This window comes from Podarcis bocagei (assembly GCF_964188305.1).
Source record: "Podarcis bocagei genome assembly, chromosome: 10".
NCBI classification, from domain to species: Eukaryota; Metazoa; Chordata; class Lepidosauria; order Squamata; family Lacertidae; genus Podarcis; species Podarcis bocagei.
In genome coordinates, this window is record NC_138135.1 from 36,867,415 (window position 1) to 36,892,111 (window position 24,697).

A 24,697-nucleotide genomic window follows, 5' to 3' on the forward strand; every position below is an offset into this window, starting at 1 on the left:
GCACACTAATAACATTTTGTTACAAGTCCAACTCGTCTGTCCAATCTGATATATATTATTATATATTTATTTATACTCTGCCTTTTTCCCTGTTGGGACTCAAGGCAGCTCACAGCTAAAAACAAAGAATCGCTATAAACATTTTGAATAATTTAGTACAGTTAAACGTTAATAGAATTAAAACTATACCTATATAAAATCTGTTTGTAATTATTTGTATGCTTTAATTAAAATAAATCTTCAGCCTACATCTTCTGTCGTTGACCGTCTACTGTTCTTGCTTGACTGATCCAGTACATTAACTCCAGCCCTTACACAGCCACACCACCTGCCTCTGGCCCATCAGATTCAGACTTCATGGCGGGCTGTCATAAACTAGATTTGAGGTTTGCAACTTCTCTAGATTAATTCTCTTGCAGAAGGAATAAAAGGTAATTCACTTGAGAGACACAAACATGGCAGACTGCCTTTTCCTTCCAAGAAAATGTTGTGTATTTGTGTGCACCCAATATTAGATTCAAAATCAACTTTTACATGCAAACAAAGAGTTCTTAAGTCACGTTGGAATTGATTTGATTTTAAATCAGTCTGATGCACTGTAGCTCTAAAAAGAAACAGGATCTTCAGTACTAGGAAGAAGAGATGGACAAATACACACACACAGAGTTCCTTGCATTTTTATCTTCCACTTCATTTACATTGTATCTGAACAAACACCTTGTGAGATAGGTTAGTTATTGCCAGCAACAAGGCTAAAGTTAAATATTATTGCATAAATCAATCATGCACTGATAACTTTGCACCTGTGTGAAGTTGTGGTCACCCCACATAGAGAGATGAGTGAGTAATCCAGGGAATAGAACAGATTCTTTAGTCATATGGAATTTAACTCTAGAGAAAATTAAAGGTCACAAAAGGAATAGGAAAATGAATGAAAGAGCTAAGCATCACAACAGATGATCAAGTAGGTAAAAAAACCCAACCATTGGAACTGTTGTAGGATATTTATAAAAAGAATAGATTAAAAATAGCATGATATAAAATAGTTGCTGCAATTTCCTTAAATTTCTGACTACCTGAATGGTGCATTTGTAGACGTTTGCCCAGGGTCTTTTTATACTATATTTTCTTTAATAAAGTAGTAACAGTGCATACAATGCTTTTGGTATTTACACCACTTCATATGCTATTATCTTATGCTCTTCCTCATTACCGCTTGCTCAGCCTCATTATTTAATTGTTCTTCCCATTTTATAGATGGGAAACAGAGTATATTGTGGTTTCTCCAGGATCATCTAACGTGTCATTAATACTAGACCAAAATTGTGAAACCAGGTCTACTAAATAGAAGGCAAAAACTTTATCCTCTAAGATACTGCATCCTATCTCAGAATAAAATGGACGTCTTAGACAAAAGCCACTAGGTTTAATTTTCTCATACTCAATTTGCAGCTTTGACTCAAAATGATGAAACTGTATTAGAAAGTTGCCCCATGTTTGCAATACTCTCTCATCCAAAAGAAAGTAAACGGTGTAGTGCTCCCTGACTTCCCACTGCACTTAATAGGAAGCACTTAATATTTCAAAGCACTCTTGCATCTGAAATTCCAAAACAAGAAGGTATACTTTTTTTAAAAGGATCACTAAAGTCTTAAGGGCATTATTTAACCAGTGCGACGTGCAAAACTTTTTGGTTTTTCTCTGTGGACTGAGTCATGAAAACACAACCCTGCCAGCATCTGCTTGTGAAGAAAGCTTAATTAGCTGGAGTTCCTTTTTACTTTGGTGTTCTGTTTGACCATGTAAAGTGCATGGCACTTAGGAAGAACATCAGCAGACCATCTCATGTCAACATTGCATGTAATTCGGCAGGCTATACCATTAATCAAATGAGGGCAGGGTGAAGGCCTTTTTTAAAAATAAAAGAACCCCAAACAAACAAACAAACAAACCAGCAATTCATTACTTTTAATGCTTTCCCCCCAATATACCTATCAGCAGACCAACTGTTCCTAGAAAACAAAAATGAAGACTTGTGTAATGCTATACGCTGAATTAGCCAGGGATAAGGAAATCTGAAATCCTGCTTATGCTAATTCAAGTTGGTCCATAAGGAGATTTTACCTTGTTGCTGAGTTACCCCCACTTCCACCACTAATTCGTGAGTTAGCAGTCTAAAGGGGGGCTGCCACAGTGTGCTTCAAAGGTATCATGAGCAATGATGATGCTAATGCAGGTATATAAATAGTTCTTTTCTGGTCTGACTGCACACACACACATTCTAAAGCCCAGTCAAAGAAGTTCACTTCATAGAATCTGAAAAGCTAGTTACGTGCTACACTTGATCATGTTAACTTTGTGCTTATCTGCTATGGGATACTTTCATTACACTCCATTCCTAGTTTTAAGTAAAACTGCCTTGGATTCCTATTTTCCCACCCACTTCTGCCTATTTCCATAGCTAGCTCTCAAAGTTCTTTTGATCAAACTCAGGGAATGTAGCAAACCACCAAAAGCAAGCGAAAGGCAACTCTAACTTGGTCCCTGCAACGCCAATCCTTTTATTCTCCTACTGGGTTTTGTTGCTAACTTGTCCCTCTGCCTGTTAGGCCAGACCCCAGAAGGCGCTATCGATCATCCTGGGTTTGTCATGATAGCTCAGCAACTTGACCTGCACCTCTACAGCAGCAGGAGCCAGATTCCTCAAAGGGCTCTTTTGTCCTGTCTTAGTGCTACCTATTCCCACTACCTGTCAGTTCACGACAGCCAAGCAGGCAGGCAAGCTCCAGAGCAGGGACTGAAGGATTGTGCATTTCCTCTTGGGAGGATCTATCTATCCATCTACGAAGAGTTAAAGGGTACCTGAGCTTTTCAGACAGTTCTCTGCCCAGCTGTTCTTGGTCCGCTGAGATGCGAGTCACAGAGGTAGCTGCTCTCCTCCAGGGCTTATGCTTTTTGGCGTCATTGAAACTGCTCTGGGCTGGAGCACAAGAATAAATTGAAGAGCTGCCAGGATGTCAACACCAGGCGATTTGTATGTGGGTGTAGGTGGCACCGATACAACAAAGGAGGGGACAAAAGGAAGAGGGAAGGTGGGAAAACACTATGGAAGATTAAAGAAGATTCTGGCTTGTTTACACATGGGATGGGCTGAGGAAGATATATCTATACTACTTAACCTGCAATAAAAGAGGGAAGCAGCTTGCTCCACATTTTTCTGTGGCTTGCCCGTGTCACACATTCCATGCAAGTTAGGAGGCAGGCGCTCAGCTAAAGCAGGAAGGACCAGCAAAGTGAAATGGTCAAATGGAAGCAGCAGCACATATGAAACTGTTTCACACCAATGTAAGTAGTGTGAATGTACGCTTCCCCTAATAATCCAGCTAGGGGAAGGACCCATTTTCACAGAGAGCACAGGCAGGGAAAGGGTTTTTAAAAATCCCCCAATTCTTCTTGAATACATAGGAAGTTGCCTTGTATTAAATCATCCCATTGGTCCATCTTGCTCAGTTTCGTCTACAGGCTTTCCAGTGAGGGTCTCTCTCAGTCCCACCTGGAGATACCAGGGGTTGAACTTGGGAACTTTGCCTTCTACATGCAAGGCAAATGCTCTACTTCCGGGCTACAACTCTTCCCTTAATGCATCTTCACCTTCACTGCCTCTTCCCTCTCTCATCTGCCATCTTGTCTAGTTTGGCTTCCAGTCTGTACTGATCCAGGATGGTGTGCTCTGCCAAAGGCTCCCACGACACTCTCTAGCAGGGGTCTTCCTCAAGTCCAGGCATTGCCCAAAATCACTTGGGTTCCACTTGGCTCCCCCACAAAGCTATGCTCCTTTCCCCCCTCTCTCTCCAGGAATGAAAGAACACAGGGGAGCATTATAGGAAGGAATGGCTGCTCTTGCTGTGCATGCTCCATGCTTGTCACCAAACAGCAGCAGAGCTTGCGGAAAGTGTGTTGAAGAGCAAAGGGCACATGGCCTCACGAGGGGAGAAGAGCTGCTGGGTTGGATCTAATGTGAATTCTACTCAGGGTAGACCTCTTGAAATTAAAGGCCAGGGCTGACTTCAGTCCATTCATTTCATTGGGGCTACTCAGAGCAGAACTCAGTTAGATATAACCCACTGGGGGAGAATGCTTGAATCAGGAAAAGTCTGTTAATGGAGCATAGCATTCTAACCAATAAGTGAAGACACCGCAGAATGGAGGAAGAGCAGCAATGACCAAATAAGCTTTTAGGAAAGAACAAGTGGGTCCTGCAACAAAAATGTTGCCAGCTGGAATGCTTCTGTTCAGCATTCCACTCATGACCTATTTATTCCCTTTTCTATGATACTCCAACTCTCTTTTCTCCACCTGCCCCACCCTGCAAATAGACATGGAAGCATTCCACAACCACCAAGCATGCTCAGTCGTGACTGGGTTGTTAGAAGGGGTCTCACCCCCTTATACTTCCCCCTAAAGTTTCTACTTCTTCTTCTGATCTTGGGACTGCTTCTCTCTTGTGCATTGAGGGCTACACAAGCAATGACACTCACGGGAATATAGGCTTTCAAGAAAAGGATATGTGATGTCAAATGTTGAAATAGGGGGGGAAGCATTAGCTAGCAGGAAAGGGAAGGTAAAAGGTAAAGGTAAAGGTACCCCTGCCTGTACAGGCCAGTCTTGTCAGACTCTAGGGTTGTGCACTCATCTCACTCTAGAGGAAGGTATACTGGGAAAAGTTATGTAAGAGGCCAGGTTTGCTTCATTAGATACATCCATTTCTTTTTCTTTATTCTGTGACGAGGCTATCTAATAAATATACATGGATTAAAATAGTTTTAAAATATCTGTGGTTAAAACTAATCCAAATGTGATTGTTCAACTGGCTAGTCCACTTTCCTAATCCAGCCGTACACATATTTTTTGCACTGTCATTCAGTTAAATTACATAAAATAGGTGGGAGGACTCTATAAAAGCTCTCCCTCCACTGCCACTGCCAACTGCCATTCCAAGCTTCGTATACAAGGCCAGATCGCCCCGACTGAACCCGACTGAACCCACATCTCTCAGCCACATTTTACTAGGCTCAGAGCTGATAAAACAGGGATCTAAAAGCAGATTGCCAGGCATGAGCCTTTTGAGTCTTAATTCCAAAATAACAAGCCTTTGTATTCTCTTGGCTGCTTTAAAATATTTCTAAAAGGGGGGAAATGCACGCTGATTATCCAATCAGCATTTTCAGCCTAAAATACTACAACTTCACAGCCTAAAACAGTAACTGGAGTCACTCAATGTTAGTTGGGCTGATACTCTCTGAACACGTGATGCGACTCAGCCTTGGCTCCACAGCACAGACCTTAATTGAAACATGTGCTCTGTTTTCTGGCAACTTAAATGCCAGGGGACATTTTCTCCCATAGCCTAGCTGGCAGTGAGATGCCATCAGCCGGTGAAACGATTTGGTGACATTTCACTGCCAGTATTCACTTGCCTCACCTAGTACAGTGCGGTGCCAAACAGCAACTTCCTCGTGTGCCATTGCTTCACATCTCTGACTGCTTTTCCCTTGGTCCTTGTTGTGTTCACATTTGACTAATCCTCAGAAAGCAAGGTATCAGCAAGCGCAACAAGCACACATGACGGGCAGGTTGAAGCTGGCGCTTCTGTAAAGGTTGGGCAACAGACGGGAGTGAAACTCCCAAATTCTGATTACAGCTAGGGGCATCATCCGCCGGGGAGCAACACCCAGCAGACACGGGGGAGGAATTTTAAAAACCACATTTATACAGGGGTCACAAGTGCTGACTCATCTTGCTCAGATAGTGTCTTTGGCACTATAAATTAAGAAATAAGGGGGCTGTCCAAGGTTGTTGTTGTTTTTGTTTAAAGTGGGATTATTATGGGTATAAAATGGCTTCACTCTGTGGCTCAGTTCAGACATGACCTAACTATTCAACATACAGTGGTATCTCTGGTTACGAACTTAATTCGTTCCGGAGGTCCGTTCTTAACCTGAAACCGTTCTTAACCTGAGGTACCACTTTAGCTAATGGGGCCTCCTGCTGCCGCTGTGCAGCCGCCACGCGATTTCTGTTCTCATCCTGAGGTAAAGTTCTTAACCCGAGGTACTACTTCCAGGTTAGTGAAGTCTGTAAACTGAAGTGTTTGTAACCCAAGGTGTTTGTAACTCGAGGTACCACTGTACTTTGAAGTGCCTCCTGAGCTTTCTCTTTCCCCGCCATTATTTTTTTTGTTTTGTTTTTTGCTAACCATCATTTGCTAGAACATCAGGACTGATGAAGTATATTAGCTCCACAGCCACCCCACCCACGAGGCAAGGTGAAGCAGATGCCTTAGGCAGCAGAAGTACAAGAGGCACCACCTGCCCCAACTGGAATGTATCCCCCTCTCACTGAATTGGCAATATTTTGGTGGCAGTGGAAGTGGTGGGGCAAGCGAGGGGTGGAATACTGTGGGAAGGGCAGGGGCAGTACATTCCTGTTTCACCTCGGGTGGCGAAACAGAATGGGCCACCCCTGATTAGCCCTATGCTTCCAAGCCCAATTTGAATATGGTTTCCAAACCATGCTGTGGAAGGCACGATCTATAGTTTGCCAATTTGTGACAAATTGCGGTTAGCAAAAGTGAACCAGTAATGGAAGGAACCTGTACACGAGAGGGTAAGAAGTAGTGCGGGAGCCCAGGAGGGTACTTCCAAGAGCAAAACTATAATTTTGCATTATGTCAAGCATACTAGCTGCACTTCTGCTAGGTAGAGGTTAACAGAGAAAGTTTGCTTCCTGTTATGTGCACACAACAAAGCTGGGCTACCCTTCATACCGTGCTCAGTATAGTGCAGAATCCTTTTATCCAGGCACCCTCTCCTAGCACACTTACCTATTGTACTTGAGGCACTAGAACTGAGATAGGTGATACCCCATCCCGCCTGCCACAGACAGATGTTGCTCTGTAGGGCCCACAGCACCAAACAGACGTAATCTGCTCAAAGAACCATACGGAGGAAAAGTAGCCCATCGACAGTTGGCATTTGGCAGTGGACTGAACTTCCCCACCATTGGATTTCTATGTGAATTACTAATTGTTTCTAATCTTGCATATGTATATACTTATTGGAATGTATAATTTTCATGCAATTTGGGTCCACTTTTATCTTCTTTGTAGGTGGTGCATTTCCTCTTTTTCTAGCAAATTCTAAGTGTCCAGCCTATCTTCTCCTCCTCTCCGTGGCCAAAAGTGAAAACCCAGTGGGAGCACCAAAGCAAGGCTTGGCAGAGAAACAGTCAGACCCAAGGGGCTGAGAAAACTGTTGAATGGTTTCTTTAAATGTAAAGGTTCATCATTGTTCCACTCCATGTGTATGTCTTTAAGGGGCCGGAGCAAGGGCCAGAGAAAACTAACGAGACCCAGCTTTACAGCTGTGAAACGTAGCAGGTGCTGCTGAGTTGTATTTGATTAAGGCGTGTCAGCATTTGGGTAGAGTATATAAGGAGCAGCACCTAGCTCTCCCATATCCCTGGGGGATGGGTTGGTGGTTGGGTCATGTTTGTTTGTTAATATATTTAGTGTAAATGGAGTTTTTGTTTTTCTTATTAAAACCTTCTTTAAGTTATTTTTGAGTCCTTTCTTTTTAATGCATGATCTCCCCAGCAAGCTCTCTGCAGCGCTACCATACTGCAAAAAGTCAACATCTTTGGTTATGGGCCCAGCTGCTGAGTGGATGACTGCATATTTTTGGACTCTGATAAAGGTTTGAAAACTCCTTCTCCTGTTAGCGTAGTTTTTGTGGGTCTGGAAGATATCCAGAATGGTTGACCGGGTTCCTGAAGCTGAGAAGGCTCTGGTCTTCCCACAGCTAACAGATGAGAACTATAGTTTATGGTCTTTTCGGGTGGAGGCGCTTTTGACCTCTAGAGAAGTATGGACCTATGTAACTGATGACCCTCCTGACCCTGTGACTAATGCTTGGTCGAAAGGAGATGCAAAAGCCAGGGCGATAATTAATTTGGCAGTCAGCGACCAGCAAGTAGTCTATATAAGAAATAAGAAAACTGCCAAAGAAATGTGGGACAGTCTTGCAGCAGTGCATGTTAGAAAAGAGTCAGCGTCTGCATTGACGTTTTTCAAGCAGTTGTACCAGACGAAGTTGCAGCCTGGTGGTGATTTGGCAGCACACTTGAGACGTCTGGAGGCAATACGCGGTGAATTAATTCAAAGGGACATGGAGATACCTGATATTCAGTATGTTTTTATCATCCTTTGTTCCCTTAATGAGGACTTTGATGGTATAGCTAGCCAGATATCTGCCGTTCCACCAGCACAATTAACTGTGGAAGGGGTAACGGCAAGATTAATGGGCGAGTTGGATAGAAGGGAGGCTTGTGCTATAAGCACTCCTGTTTCCAGAAAGAATGAGGAACACCATATGCAAACCTGTGGTGATACAACTGCATTTAAAGCTGCAAAGCGTTGTTGGTTCTGCAATAAGCAAGGACATTTTGCAAGGGAATGCAGATCCAAAAGAAAGCAAAGTTCTCCCAAGCCTGTTTCTGTTCGTCAATCACGGTCGTCAGCCCAGCAGCCGACATCGTACCGTAAGGACAGAAACGAGCCGCGAGCTTTTCACGCTCGGACTAAAGATCGTAAAAGAATTAAAGATGCCAAGTGGAAGTCTTTTGTTATCGACTCAGGAGCATCGCAGCACGTCTGCAATGATCGAAGCTTGTTTATTTCTTTCGAAGAGGAAATTGGTAATGTACATTTAGCCAATTCACAAGTCCTGCAGTCGCTTGGCAGGGGTACCGTTAAACTTGACTCTTTAAACATTACAATAGCGAACTGCATTTACTGCCCGTCAATAGACAATTTATTATCAGTAAGGTGTTTTGCTCATCAAGGGATAACTGTGCGTTTCTTAAAGTCAATGTGTGAGTTTTTCGAGGGGAACAAACGTCTATTATATGCCCGGGAATCTGATGGTTTATATAGACTGTATTTTCGAACCTACTCCCAATCGCCTATAAATTGCAGAGCAGCACAGTCAAGCCAGGGGTTGAGGAATGTAAGGCCACATTCTGGGTGTGTCCACGAGGCGCACAGAATTCTGGGACACCTGAATTTTGCTGATGTAATTAAGACACAGAATATTGTCAATGGCCTCAACTTAAAACCATGTAAATTCTTTATGCAGTGTCTATCCTGTTGCAAGAATAAGATTAAGGTTGCACGCAAGGGTAGGTGCTCAGATAGGAAAGTAACTGAGCCATTTGAGCGTGTACATTGTGATTTAGTTGGGCCACTCCCACCATCATTAGGAGGTTCAAAGTACTGGCTTACCCTCATAGACCAGTATAGTAGATATTGTTGGACTTATGCAATAGCTGAGAAGTCCCAAGCATTTGAGAAGTACAAGGTTTTTTGCAACTGGGTAAAAACACACTTTAACAAACCAGTTAAGAACCTGTTTTCTGACCGGGGTGGGGAATTTGTTTCTGAGGATTTTGAGAAATTCCTGGAAGCGCAGGGGACTACTCATGAGTTATCTTGCCCCCGAAGTCCTTGGCAAAATGGGCTTGTTGAAGTTGTGCAGCGTGACCTGCAGGCAGGGGTTAAAACTTATCTGCACGATGCTAATCTGACCAAAGACTTTTGGGCTGAAGCGCTCCATGCCTTTTGTTATGTTAGAAATCGCAGTTATCATTCTGGTTTAGATGTCACCCCCTATGAGAAGTTGTTTAAAAAACGCCCTAATCTGAAATACCTACGCATTTGGGGTTCAGATGTAATTATGCATTATCCTGCTAAGCAGAAATTGGGTGAACGTAGTGTTCAGGGAAAATTAATGGGCTACCAGCAGGGGGCGTACAGAATTTACATACCAGCAACTGGCAAATTTCATATTACCAGAAGCATGATACAAACTGTAAATTGGAATGGGGTTGCTGTTTTCCAAGATACTGATGGTATAAATGATACTGAGGAAGAAGAGGGAGAAGCAGCAGCAGCAGGAGGAAATGCTGATTCTGAATTAATAGAAAAAGACAAAAAGCCTGTTGAATCTGGTAATTTGTTTGAGGATTTAAAGTCACAGGCATCTGAGGGGAGGTTAGATTCTCTTGAGTTTTCTGACCGTGAGCTTAGCCTACAGGCACCTCTTCAGTCTGACAATGATGATTTACAACCTGAAACTAGTAGTTCACTCAGTCCCATTAAGTCTGAGGAGTCTGACTCTCCTTCCGGACTGAGACGTTCAGATAGAAAGAGGCAGAAGCCACAACGTTTCGCAGATGAACATTTTAATACTGTGTATGCCAATAAGGTGGTTTTTGAGCCAAAAAGCTACAATGATGTTCAGAATTTACCTAAGCACCAAGCTGTAAATTGGTATAAAGCTATGAACTCCGAGATAGCTTCTTTAAAAGAGCATAACACTTGGTCTCTTGTACCACAAACCCCAGATATGAGACTTATTGATTCAAAATGGGTTTATAGAGTTAAAATGAATGACAAAAATGAAGTTGTAAGGTACAAGGCAAGACTAGTTGCTAAGGGTTTTCAACAAATTCCAGGCGAAGATTATGATTTGTGCTATTCACCAAGTGTAAAATGTGAAACAGTTAAGCTTTTGTTAAAAGATGCTTCACAATGTGGAAAAGCCCACTATGCAATGTTTCTCTGCTCTTAAGAAAGTGGTAATGTACCTTAAACATACTGAACATTATAGGTTGCAGTTTACATCAAGTATTGACAAAGGTTACACATGAAAAACATGTACAAAGTATGCTTTATGTTTTTGTTCCACAATGATGAACCGCAGGGGAAATGTTGAATGGTTTCTTTAAATGTAAAGGTTCATCATTGTTCCACTCCATGTGTATGTCTTTAAGGGGCCGGAGCAAGGGCCAGAGAAAACTAACGAGACCCAGCTTTACAGCTGTGAAACGTAGCAGGTGCTGCTGAGTTGTATTTGATTAAGGCGTGTCAGCATTTGGGTAGAGTATATAAGGAGCAGCACCTAGCTCTCCCATATCCCTGGGGGATGGGTTGGTGGTTGGGTCATGTTTGTTTGTTAATATATTTAGTGTAAATGGAGTTTTTGTTTTTCTTATTAAAACCTTCTTTAAGTTATTTTTGAGTCCTTTCTTTTTAATGCATGATCTCCCCAGCAAGCTCTCTGCAGCGCTACCATACTGCAAAAAGCCAACAAAAACAGCAATGCTTCATCTCAAACATTAGAAACACTGGTCCTCAATCCTGCCTGGAAGCTGCACTCTCCAACAAGCAAGGCCTCCTTACCAAACTACACACTCAGACACACACTACCGTGCCGTGTCTCAGTCCTAGAAGAAAACAGATCCCAGTGCTAAACGCTTGATTCACTTTAAGCAAAAACTTCCTGGAATTGCTACTGTCTGCCTGTCATCCTTCCCATTAGCTTCAGGGCAGGGAGAATCCAACATTAGACTTCGCCCTGCTATGTGGAGGAAGAAGCAGCTTTTATAGTGCCCTTCACTTCCTTCTCCTTCTGCTGCCCCACCTCTGTGAATCATGGGGGAGCAAAGTCATCAGCACGCTCACTGTGGCAGCCAGCTGCAGCTTAGAACAGGCAAGGAGGCTCTACTCCATCACAGCCAGAAGTTATGCATGTAAGGAAGCGCCCTAGAAAAAGAGGATAATAGAATCGTAGAATTGGAAGGGACCTCAAGAGTAACCTAGTCCAAGCCCCGCCCCCGCAGCTGATGAAGGATACTCATTGCTGCTGCACCCTGAAATGTCAGGGGGCCCATCCAGTCAGCCTTCACTTTAAAACCTCTAACAAAAATAGAGTCCAATGCATCCTGAGGCCGTCTGTCCCACTGTCAAACAAACTTGAGCTGCCAGGAAGTTCTTCCTAATGCTAAGCTGAAATCCACTTGCAATTTGAACCCATTGATTCAGGCCCTACCCTGTGGAGCAACAGAATGCAATAGCAATGGCTTCTTCACCTGGCTGTTTTTCTAGCACACCCAAACATGCTTAGCATGGCAACCTGGCTATTTGTCAGAAGAGCATCTCACACACACACACACACACACAAACACACACATTTATGCTTATTGAAATCTTTGAGAACGAACAAAAACACAAGAGAACAAACAAACAAATGGTCGTGCATGATACACTGACAGAGAAAGGAAAGAAGCAAAGCAAATACCTGCAGAAAGGCCATCCGTTTGCCTCCCTGCAATCCACAGTGAAGTAATTATAGTTATGGCATTAGCACTCCTTATATGCAGAGAAGTCATTACAGATGACTTATTTTGAATAAGAGCACCAGCACTATTTAGCATGTATAAGAGGCCTCCCAAAGGCTTTGCATGCACACTGTATTCACCTTTACTTTTATTAGCCCTGGTTTCCCCATGAGAGAAACTGGTCACTGAGCCAACACTGGAACAGGACATCATTGTATTTTATCTTGGGGGGGGGGAAGCATGCAAGAAAAAATGAATGTACATGCATGGTGATGGCAGAGGAAGACAATTCAAAGAGATATTTGTGTGTGTGTGTGTGTGTGTGTGTGTGTGAGAGAGAGAGAGAGAGAGAGAGAGAGAGAGAGAGAGAGAGAGAGAGAGAGGTTCATTCAGTCTTGTAAGATTTGGTGAAATGGCAGCTGGTCTCTGGGGAACAAACAGGCTTTCCTCCTCAAGGCTTAAAGACCTCAAATCCAGCTTACTGCTGCCAGGTCAGATTTTGAGTGAAGAAGGGGAAAACATGCACACATGCATTCAATATTCTTGGGAGAACTCCAGGATGCCACAGCAAAGCCTCAAGATATGAAGAAGCAACCAATCCAGGAACACGCAGCCCTCTGCCTACTAGCCTGGAGTTGCCTAGAGTTTACCTTGAGTGAAGCTCTGGAATCCTTGACCACCATCCCTGGAGAGGAAGCTGGTGTAAAGAAATTTCTTAGAGATGCTGGAAATGGGACCATTGTTCAAGGCAACCTTTCAGGTACTCTGAAACGTCTTGTGTTTAAGTGTGTGTTTGTGTGCTCAGATCTTCAGCCAGAAGTCACATCTTGTGTGTCTAATATGCACAACTTCCTATTGAAAGGGTATTCTTCCTACCATCGCTCAAGGGGCTCATTACTAGGTCACTCATTACTTGCCCCTTAGCATCCCGGTTTAACCACTCGGTCATATTAACTGCTACAAAAACCACAACGTTAACTCTTAAGCGTCACTGAGGATCAAAGCTATGGATTTCTTTCTCACAGACTCAATGCACACATATAAGTGGTATGAAGAATTTAACCTACTTTAGTGCGTATAAATATTGAGGGATGTGGTGGCAATTATTCTGTGCTAGTAAATGTCAAGTACAAGTGTGTCGTTTTGTAAGCATGATGCAAATTCACTAGGAAGCACACTATGGCATCTTCAACTAAGATCTTGATCCTGTTGGAACAGGCAGAACTACCACAGCTGTTCTAGATGTTCTTTGAATTTCCTTCTCTTTTTTGAGCAAAAATACTTCTTTTATACCATGCAAAAATCAGTGCATCATTACATCTTCTTCCCTCCTGGGGGTGGGGATATTGGTAGTTTGATAAACTTTTTGGGAGGAGCAGAGCTGGTACCAAGGGGATAACATTATCTTAGGAGGAAAACTTAGGATTCGTGAGTTGTTTTCTCCATAGGGCAATTGCAAGGAAAGGGGGCACTTAGTGGAGAATTGGTGAACAGGTCCCTCTCTCTCCCTTGCACTATACATAGTATGTTTATTTATTTAAAAACTGTTTATTGAAGTGTTTTTAGAGGTTTTTTAAAGATCAGCAAAGTATAATAGAACGGCATAAAAACTATAAAGGAGTAGGCACGAATATGTTGTCCACATTAGAATGAAATCAATGCACAATGTAGAAATATGTCCAGTCCAAAATTGATGAGAGGTGTATATTTATATTAATGAATTGTTGTTAATGAATTCAATGAATGGAAACCATTACATGTTAAAGACATCTGATTTAGAGAAGCCATTGATCACACGGTCCTGGTACTTCACTTATGTCATTGGAGAACAGCCCTAAACCCTATTGAATCCTGCTGCCTCCAGTGTTGCAGTTACTCTTATGAAGTATGTCTGGTTGAAAAGGCTTGAGATTGGGAGACAAATTATCTGTATTATTTTGTTAATATTGTATGCCTGAGTCCATCAGACTGCTCTACCACAAGCTTTGAGGTCCAAGTTTTCTCCAACTCCAAAGTGAAGGAAGTTTATGTTGTGAGCCTCCCTGGGATCTATGAGAATGGGGCAGTAAACAAATTTAACAAACAAACAAACAAGCCTTAGAAGTGGCAGGTGCTTCTGGTGCACTAATTTTAATGTGGACTGAGATGAACTCTAGGCAAATTAAACTTCATGGCATATCTTTGCCAAATTTTCTTCTGGTCATCTGCAGAGATCTGGCTGTCTATGTCGCTTTCCCAAACTAACCATGGCCTCTCAGTAGAGACAAACAAGTAGCCTAGCAAAAGGATGTCAGTTTGAGAAACTAAGCATTTAGCCTTAGGTGAGCTGTTTACCACTACATTTTCAAAGCCAGCCAGTTCCGTTGTTTTAGACTGCAGTCCTACACACACTTACCTGGGAGCAAATTCTATTTAAATTAGTGGGACTTACTTCTGAGTAGACACAGGGAACTGCGTTGTCCCAGTTACACTGGATGCCAAATCTGTACTTACTGCTTAGTTTCCAGCCTGAAGGAATTTGCTAACCCTCTTATGAGCGTTGAACCATACTTACCCTCAAGAGGCAGCAAGCACAATAATGAAAAACCAGCATTTTCCTGGGAACACTCCAGACCTTACCATGTGCCCTGATTTCCTTCCCTTGCTTTAAAATGTGGCGTATGGAGAGAAGAGATTGAATACACAAATGCAATACATCTGGCTTTGCTTATCATAGGGTGGACAGTTTGCACAGCTGAACAATACAAAACACCCACTTTTTTCAGGGAGTACCCTTCTTTCATACATACAATTCAACATGAGAAGCACCAAGTTTTAAGAGCCACTTTCCTGAGTCTGATTCAAAAACCTATCTAACCCAGCATAAAGTTTACCAGAGCAGCCAATCAGATACAGAGTACCTCAGGTTACATACGCTTCAGGTCACAGACTCCGCTAACCCAGAAATAGTGCTTCAGGTTAAGAACTTTGCTTCAGGGTGAGAACAGAAATCGGGCTCCAGCGGCGCGGCGGCAGCAGGAGGCCCCATTAGCTAAAGTGGTGCTTCAGGTTAAGAACAGTTTCAGGTTAAGAACGGACCTCCAGAACGAATTAAGTACTTAACCCGAGGTACCACTATACGCAAGAGGGCAACAGCCCTCTCCCACTGTTGTTTCCCAGCTACCAGCATTCAAGGCACGCTGCCTCTGATCCTGGTTCTGGGCATGTAGCCATCATGACTAGTGGTCACTGGTAGCCTTATCCTCCATCAATTCACCCTCTTGTGATGCCATCACATTACAGCAGCTCCCACGCAGACAAAAGCTGCTGCTGCAAAAGTCACTTTGCAGAACCTCATTTGCAGACCTGAGCTGCCAACGCCATTGATCCGTACAGATGTTTTCTTCAGATAACCCACATTTAGTTTCCCTGCATCTGTTGCAGCTCAGTGCACAGCTCTCCTCCCTCCAAGCTATGGGTTTTATTATACCGAAGAAGGCTCTGGCAGCTCCCTGGGTTCAGTGGTCACATACTGGTGCAAAGAAGGCTATCAGCTTGTGGGCAAACGAAAACTGACCTGTTTGCTAGAAGGAAGCATCTTTTACTGGAGTCACCCCACACCTCACTGTGAAGGTAAGCTACTGGTTAAACTTATTTCTGAATTGCTGGGCTTTGTATGAACAGAATATTGTGCTGTTGAAATGTGGATCAAGAAAGTATGCATCTTTTCAGCTCAATCTCTCCGCAAAAATAAAGATTCTAAATGGAAAAACTAAGGAGTGAACTGGCAATATTCCAGGTGCCCTTCAGTTAATGCCATTTACAGTGTGTGACTCATAACAAGCATGCTTTGTTTTTGTCACCTTAGTGATCCCAAAGCCCCTGGACAAAGGGTTCCGGGTGGCAGTAATCGCCTCTCTCATCAGTGGAGTGATCATTGTTACCATGTCAATCTCCTTCGCTGTTTGTTGCCTGCAAGACAGGATGCTGAGGGCAAATGAACAAAGCAGTGACACCAGAGGAGGGTAAGTATTGACTAGATTCCACCTGTAACCTCAGTCAGGCCCATTCACCACCATAATTGGGCCCCCACGTGAGAAATGACTCCACCAATAAGGCTGTTTGATGAGGAATGGCCAGATATCCAAGACTGAGCCAAACAAATTAAAGAAAGGAGTTCTGCTTAGCCCTCAGTCTCCTTTCCATTCAGATTGGCAATGTTTTTATTAGAGCCTATTGAAAAATCTCTAGGCAGGTAATAGGTACAACTCTCTTATTAGACTTTATCAACCTATAGAGAGTGGGAATCGCCTGTGTAGTTCCTGCCATCCTCTCCCTGACAACTGGTTGGGAAGTTGGGGTGCAACAACATATTGAGGGCACCACATTGACTATCCCTGAGAGGGAGACATGTTTGTTTCTTAAGCATCTGCCTGTTCCACTGACTGCGCTGGGAAGATTATGTTTTCAGTGTGAAGTCTTTTAGCTCTGGAAAATGTGGCTATGGAAGTTGCTTTCAGTCAGTAACTTTCCCCACGTGCATGCCAAGATCCTGTGAGAATATCGTACAGTTGCATCTTGGGTTAAGAACTTAATTTGTTCTGGAGGTCCGTTCTTAACCTGAAACTGTTCTTAACCTGAGGTACCACTTTAGCTAATGGGGCCTCCCACCACTGCCACGTGATTTCTGTTCTCATCCTGAAGTAAAGTTCTTAACCTGAGGTACTATATCTGGGTTAGCGGAGTCTGTAACCTGAAGCGTCTGTAACCCAAGGTACCACTGTACTTTGCCCCTTCAGATTGGCTCTTTCTTGGCCCCAAAGCAGCAAGATGGGAAGTAGCTATTCTTACACCACCCATTTCCCCCTCATCTGTGCCCTGCAGTCTCTCTAAGTAGGAAAACACAAATTTGTCAGGGGCAGGTGTGCGCATATATATATATATATATATATATATATTGATTGCTTTCTTGGATATCTCTGGTTAGGTTCATTCATCCAACTCCTGATCCTCAATAGTTTATTAAAATTAACTCCCCTCCTCTCTCAAAGGAGCAAAATTTGGCACAGATGGTTCTCTCCTTTCCCATTCAATACTCACAACACATTTACTGGGGCACCTCTTCCATATCTCCCCCATTAATTGTGCCCTTGCACCCTTTGATTGTTGCTTCTGAGGGAATCCACTGCTATCCCGTTCCGTTGGCATGTCCCCATAAGAAAGCGCTCCATACTTAAATTGGGTAAGCATTATGTGTATGTACATGTAATGGCATGGCATGGCAGGAATGCATGGAAACATTAGGAAAGATGGTGGCTGAAACTTGGTTGAGTAATCATTGGCAGCTACAGGAGCTCAGGAAAGGGAGCAAGTCTGGGGATCAGATTGGCTTGTTGGGTTATTTGACAAACAGTGCATTCGGCAAGAATAATATTTGTGGCAGGGAGTCGCAAGGGTGGTAGCTGATGAATTCAGCAGCCAACTACCAGGTGTTTCCAGAGCTACACCCTCACTTACATTTTGAGGTCCACCCTCACTTACATTTTGAGGTTCATGAGCTATTTTACCACTCCAGTGATTCAGTGAAGTTTGATCAGTTGCAAGGGCCCCACATCCCCTCCTACACTTTTTCCAGGCTTGGGGAGAGGAAGGGGCAGGGCTGGGCCCTCATCCAAGAAACACGTATCTTTGGGTTTTGGGTAGAACGTGAAAATCAAGTTCCCTTTCTGCAACCAATGAGGTTGGATCCAGTGCAATAGGCTTTCGGCAGGACATTTATTTAAGCATTTGTCCAGCATATTATGGTGTGTATAGAATGAAGCTCCCTCTGCTGGTTAAGAAATGGAGCCCAGTTTTAAAATGAGTCTCTACAATCTACATGTTTGCTCTTCTAAATCCCTTGCAAGATTTGTCATATGGATTAGGAGTATTAGAGCAGCACCACACTGCTCTTGGCTTCCTATCCCACCTTTATGGGAATAATAAATCCCACTAAGTACAGGAGGAATTCCTTCTGAGAAAATATACATAGTCCTTGTTGATTATATGTTCCCTATAAGACAGCTATATAAATGTACAACCATCAAAATATTACATTCAAGTGCTTACCCTTTCCCTGAATACTATGCATCTATGCTCTAATACACTCAGTCGCTGCGCCAATGTAACACCTCTGGTTTCTCCCTGTAGTTTGTTTGTAGTACTCACAGAGAAGGGTCTCATATTAACCAAACCCATCACATCTCTGGTAGAATGAGGCATTTGCAAAGGATATATATACAGAGAGAGAGAGAGAGTCATGGCAAGAATGTTGTGCTCTATTTTCTGGGGGTTGTATTAAATAACCCTTGAGGTCCCTTCCAACTCTACAATTCTACAATTTCAGCGGCCTTAAAACACTAAGGGCAGTAGTCAAATATATATTTTTTTTCTGCACTAGCACAAGATTCCCCGCTCTCCTTCCTCTGCACACACTCTGCACTCAGTGGCGGAGCTTCATGTTCTGGTATGGGGGGGGTGGAGAGCAGGAGGGATGTAGCTGGCGTGCAGCCCGGGGGTGTGGCGCGCCACCCGTGGGGGCGTGACACCCAGTGCGGGGGGGGGCAGCCGCAATAGCACTCCACCGAGATTGCACTGCCGGGGGCCATGCGCCCCCTGCCCCCCTCTTCCTCCGCCAGTGTCTGTACTGTCCTCAAATCTTCTCCATGGGGGTTGGGGGGAATCCCCATAACAGGCTGGGGGGGGGGAGGAAAGGGAGAGAATGTTCCTTTGTGCAAGGAGAAAACTTTGCAGTGGTAGAATGTTCATTTTAGTGCTGTATTGAATATGACCGTAAGCCTGGGAGAATTCTAGATTCTGTTGTAGTTCCACTGCTACTCTCAATCACTGGTTTTTTCCCTCTTGCATTGCAAAGTGTTACACCATGAGAGGGGTGCATTTTATCAGATATTTCTCCTGCATCAAACTTCTTCTGTGTTACTGAACAAATTACTAAGCTAGTGCTGCCATCTGCAGGCCAAGGGGTCAAATCAAAAACCTTCTCTAATTTGAAGATGGGTTAGCAGGGGCTGATGGGAAATGTGGTCCAAAACAGCAGGTAGGCACTAGGCAGGTGAAGGCAGGGCCAGGTGGTAGACAATTTGGCTTTATGTTGTTGTTTCCTGTACCACAAGAGGAGCAAACCAAAAGCCACACACTCCAAACTATAATCCCCGCATTGAGAGTATGAAAATCACCCCCCATACATACGTGAATGCAGAATGACTAAACATCAGGAAGAACTTTCTGACAGTGAGAGCTGTTTAACAGTGAAACAGACTCCCTCAGAAGGTGGTGGACTCACTTTCATTGGAGGTTTTAAGCAGAGGTTGGATGGCCCTCTGTCAGGGATGCATTAGTTGAGATTCCTGCATTGCAGAGGGTTGGGCGCGATGACTCTTGGGATCCCTTCCAACTCTACAATTCTATGACAGAGATGGTGTAAAAGTGAAGGACTGGAATATGCTGTTGCCTAAGCACACAGCGTCAACTACTTGCTGTCAGACATGGTATAGATTTAAAGACTGCTTTTGTGTTTTTACTACATTTCATAAATTGGGGGTCTCCAAATACTTTCTCATTCACGGATAGAACTCATAGCAAGGCCTGAAGGAAGCCATTTCCCACCGAAAGGGAAAACGTGGGGGTGTTTGTTTGTTTGTTTGTTTGTTTGTTTGTTCAACAACTCTGTTGTTTACACCCACCAATCTGTCACTTCTTTCTAATTAATTGTAATTTTTTGGCATCTGCGTTGCAGTTTTGCATTTGCCTGCGTGTGTTCAAATTCTACGGGGCAGAAAAATCTTACCAGCCATTTTGTGAAAGCAAACACTAAAGTAGTACTGAAAAAGGCCACCCAGGGACCTTCTTCTGCAGCACACGTTCAGTGGCGTAGCGTGGGTTGTCAGCACCCGGGGCAAGGCAAGTAATTTGCGCCCCCTAACCCCTAACCTGCCGCCGCTGCCAGCTTCTTCTTGCTGCTGCCTAGTCTGGTCTGGTGTGGTTCTCTCCCGCGCTCAGCGCTGCGCTGGGCGGCCGCTGCACTGTCCCTCCCCCAGATAGTCCCTCGCTCTCTCTCCGCACCGCACGCCTGGCACCCATCCCCTCCACAGTGGGCGGCGACCCAGCGGCTCGGATCGGATTCGCACAGCCAGCACTGCAGTGAGAGAGAGTGAGTGAGCCAGGTAGGGGCAGAGAGCTGAGAGTGCGAGCACGCCCCCCCCCCAGATGTTGCGCCCGGTGCGGCTGGCCCCCCTGCACCCCCCACACTACGCCACTGCACACGTTGCCATATTGTTAAATCAGCCCTGCTGTAGTAGATGATTGCACAAGCTTCCTCTCGTTTAGTAGAAGCGATAAAGATATACCTCCTATCCCAAATGGACTCTATTTTAGATGTACCACTGGAGGAAGGCATCCATTTGGGGGGGGGGGGAACCAGACTAGCAGGATTTTCCAAACAAAACTCCACTTTGAAAAAACCAATTAAATGTCCCACCACAAAAACCCCTCTTAGGAGCTTAAATAGACTCTGAAGCCTATTTACATCATAGCAAAGGGAAGGAAACCTTTTGTTTTCATTTATTCACTCTTCTGGAAAGAACATTTCAGGGATGGTATTGATATCCAACTGAAGGAAAAGGCTAGAATCCGCAGGACAGGCACCTGAAAGAATAGGATGCTGGACTAAATGGGCCACTGGCCTGATCCAGCAACCTCTCCTGTCCTGAAATATATGTTGCCATTGTAAACATAGTGAACACCTTGATAAACTAGAACAAATGTAGCACATTTTCTCATATTCCAGGCAACGACTGAGAAGGAAATTCAAAGTTGGGAGAGGAAACTCAGCTAAACAAGAGATGGGGAAGAGCAGGACTCGCTTTGGAAAAATGAAGCACAATCGCAGGCTTCAATATCGCACCTCTGCCCTCTACAGTTGCGCATACCCTGGGGCTCTGGCAGGATGCAGTAACCAAGGATTCCAAAGGTATTCCATGCCTGTACCCTGCAGTCAATTCTTCCCCTTAGGGTGGCCATGGGCTCCACTTACAGAGCACAGCTGTCTATTTGGAGGGCTGGCAGGGAACCATCTAATGGGCTGTCTGGTCTCAACCTTTATTTAAAAATAAAGAACCATAAGAAGGGAGAACAGGATCCATGAAGTTGCAGCCCCTACACAGCAGTGCGCAAACAGGTCGCCTAGCCAGTCTTTCCTACTATGGTGAGATGGAGTGTGTGTGCGCGCACGCATGCATGCACACATGGACATTTCATGCAAACAATGGCTGACTTTTGTGGGGGTGCATTTCATTTTAGTGAGGTGTGGGATGTGATGTACAAGTGTTTATCCTATTTCATCTAGAAGCTTACACTGCATTAGGGAAACTGCTCTGCATGTTGAAAGCTACTATCACCAATTAATGCTGTACTCACTCCCCTTCCTTTATCCACTACAAAGCATTACAATCCTAATAGAGTCCCTCCTAGATCTACTAAGGACCCCTTCACACAAACCAGGCCTGTCTCTACTGTATTTTCTCAAGTAGACAAGTTTAAACTATCTGACCTGCTGAAGTTTTTCAAACCTTGTCTTGTACTGTATTACCATATTGATGTAGAAAAGAAGTGCCAATTACAATTTCAGAAAACAGTCTTGGGCAGTTGTTCATTCTACAGACTGACCATGAAGGAATCAAGTGATAGGATTAAGGGGAATTGGGATGCAGAAAGGGGAGGTATGGGGAAGTCGGTGAAGTAAGGTTTAAGAAAAAGGATCTGAAATTATACATGTTTGTTTATGTGTTTGTTTGTTTTGTATTGTGTTATGTTTGTGTTTATAAAAATTGTGAAAAACCAATAAAAATTTATATAAAAAAAGTGATAGGATTAAGATCTTGAAAGTAGGTGTTCTTCCTAGTCTTTGTCCAGTATTTAAGATCCTTCCATTGGAGATATCAATGAGAATATTATTACAGTACTTTAATTCTATTCCAAATTATCAGAAGCAAGTTATGCCTTTGACTTTCTTTTCTCCAGACCATGGTTGGTATATTAACTCAAAGAAAATTCTTCTTCCATCTAAATCCAAGTGACTGTTCTTGCCTTATCCAAGAAATCATTGCTTAAAAGGATGGTTTGTTTGGTAACTAGTCCACAGCTAGAGCACTGCTAGCTGAAATAACTCTTTAATGTTTGACATAATTCAGTGCATGCTAAACTGTAACCAGATTTGTTAAACATTTCAGGGTTGTTTAAAAAAGAGAGAAATATTTCCTTGCATATAGACACAGAAAGACAGATAGACAAGTTTTGTCTTGGTCTTGCCCAGTAGATGAAGAGGAGCATATTGGCTGCAACCTTCTATGACTGCTGAGGGTTCCTCAGTTATCATAACCCTCAAATTATATTGTAGAAGGCTACTTTTCTTGTAATTTCACCTATTCACTGTTCAGCTGTATTGCGAGGGACCTATTATACAGAAAGGTGCTCTCAGGAGGATTTGAGAGTGCCTGGCACAATAGCCAGGAAATCTTATGGGAACAGTGTTGATCCCTGTTTACCCACAGCACACAGACCAACAATATCAACAAATGGGGCACAGCTAAAGTTATATAAAATCAGTTAAATCATGTCAAGCTCCCAATACTAAAAGCACTTCTTATTTTGAGCTACATAGCTGGGAAAGCAGCTATCTGGGATATGGCATGGCTTGATCCTCTTCTCTGTATGTCTTAACCAAGGTTTTGAATATGTAGGAGGGATTCACCAGATGAGAGTAAGGGGATCCTTCCAGATGTTGTAGGACTCCAACTCCCACCAGCCGCAGCTGTTACAGCCAAAGGCGAGGGATGATGAAAGGTGAAGTCCAACATCTGGAGGACCAAAGCACAGAGCTGAGAACACCAAGCTAGCAGGTTCGGTTCTCATATGGGACAGATGCATATTTCTGCATTGCAGGACTAGATGATATGCAGGGTCCCTTCAAACTCTACAGTTCTATGATCCACACAGCAGGTGATTCAAATGTCCTTCTTTCACCTAATGCCATGCTGCAATACCCATCTAAGCGGCAAATGACACTTTCACACTGACTGGGGAGAGTGAAATTCATAATGTCACAAAAGCATGATCATTATGTTCCAGTGGCCCTTTAGTCGTAGAACATTTTGTTCAGAGTGATTTTGATTACTGCCCAACATCTCTCACCATCTCTTTTACTGTGTTCCATTTCTAATAGGAGCCAGGAGAATCTGCAGAAATGGGCACCGCAAAGCTTATGCTCCGAAATCCACATCTTCCCGCAGGTTGTTCTGAAGCCAGGAACTGCCCCATCTGCCTCCATGTTTGTTCATTTGCTTCAGAAACCAGGAGACGCCCCCTTGAACGTGAAACCTTGCCATCGCAATCTCCCCCAAGCCTTGCCTTCCGTTTATTACAGAAGATCTGAAGGACTGAACCCTTTGAATAAGACAGCACTTTGGAATCCGAGATAAATCGCTTTGTAGTGAACCAACAGCAATGCACTCATGGAAGTTTGCGGGAACTGACTTCTTGCTCTTTTAATGGCATACACAGCCCATTTATGAAACCTGTCATTATAGGTCAGTTTATGTAAAATACAATAGAGAAAACATGTATAATCTGAAGCATGCAACCCTAATGATATAGGGTGCTTGCTCAAAACTGAAACATACTACTAAAAATGTACCATCTACTTGGGTAACAGTGGGAGCTCTAAAAAGGAAGAGTTTTAACATTTATTTTATTTCAAGGCATAGGTTCATAGCCCTATTATTTAGTAAAGTGTTTCTTCTGTAGCCAGGTGGACAACTTGACAGAATAAAGCCACAACCTTTCATGTCATCTCTAGTCTTATTCACTGAGGAAGTAGAAAACAAATCGAATGTTATTTCTCCACAGAATACATGACTAGATCTACAGAATTCCTACACAATCGAAGTGATTTATTGAGAAGTAATACCACGGGGCAGTATGCAACTAAATACTTTTCCTAGTGCAAGCACCTCTGGCTGGGCAATGGAGGTTCATCTTTTTCTCCTTCCCCTGTGTACCCCCTAAATATGTACATGGTACCTCAGAAGTTGAATGGAATCTGTTCCGGAACTCCGTTCAACTTCCAAAATGTTCGAAAAACAAGGTGCAGCTTCCGATTGGCTGCAGGAAAGTCCTGCAGCCAATCGGAAACTGCATTGGACGTTTGGATTCCAAAGAACGTTCACAAACTGGAAGACTCACTTCCGGGTTTGTGGCATTCGGGAGCCAAAACAGTAGACTCGCAAGGCATTTGGGATCCAAGGTACAACTGTACTGGAGACCGGATTTATGGGGTACACATGGGGCAGATGGAGATGGGAGAGTGAGGGGCAATTCTGTTGCATAGTTAAAAGTGCTCAAGCTAGCTGGCCTGTTTAGCTTGATA

At 43.5% G+C, this 24,697-nt stretch overlaps 3 protein-coding genes across 6 annotated transcripts in view; 1 reads left to right on the plus strand and 2 right to left on the minus strand.

Moving 5' to 3' along the window:
* Positions 1 to 2,998, minus strand: part of LOC308596109 (solute carrier family 23 member 1-like) — a 37,250-nt gene extending 34,252 nt beyond the window's left edge. Inside the window, exon 1 of one of the 3 annotated variants that reach the window (XM_081210918.1) lies at positions 2,863 to 2,998. The gene's annotated coding sequence lies outside the window, so the exon portion shown is untranslated. Of the gene's footprint in view, positions 1 to 2,749; positions 2,768 to 2,862 lie in introns of those variants that run through there. The other 2 variants (XM_081210919.1, XM_081210920.1) reach the window with 2 other exon arrangements.
* Positions 1 to 24,697, minus strand: part of CYREN (cell cycle regulator of NHEJ) — a 335,829-nt gene that overhangs the window by 79,723 nt on the left and 231,409 nt on the right. The window lies entirely within an intron of this gene.
* LOC308596113 (uncharacterized protein) lies at positions 12,557 to 24,120 on the plus strand. Of its 2 annotated transcripts, XM_081210929.1 has the most exons (5): positions 12,564 to 12,997; positions 15,661 to 15,849; positions 16,085 to 16,241; positions 21,062 to 21,244; positions 23,495 to 24,120. In XM_081210929.1, exons 1-5 carry the CDS (start codon positions 12,766 to 12,768, stop codon positions 23,748 to 23,750), a joined length of 1,017 nt encoding a protein of 338 aa, XP_081067055.1. In that variant the 5' UTR covers positions 12,564 to 12,765; the 3' UTR covers positions 23,751 to 24,120. The 2 variants fall into 2 exon arrangements, with proteins under 2 accessions (XP_081067056.1, XP_081067055.1); XM_081210930.1 differs by lacking the exon at positions 21,062 to 21,244 and having other exon boundaries at positions 12,557 to 12,997.

Bases quoted from the DNA above. Each gene is read 5' to 3' on its own strand.
- LOC308596113 (XM_081210929.1), top strand. From the start codon at position 12,766: ATGCATTCAATATTCTTGGGAGAACTCCAGGATGCCACAGCAAAGCCT. The intron at 15,850-16,084 runs GTAAGCTACTGG...TTGTCACCTTAG, and splicing joins CCCCACACCTCACTGTGAAG to TGATCCCAAAGCCCCTGGAC. The intron at 16,242-21,061 runs GTAAGTATTGAC...CTCATATTCCAG, and splicing joins AGCAGTGACACCAGAGGAGG to GCAACGACTGAGAAGGAAAT.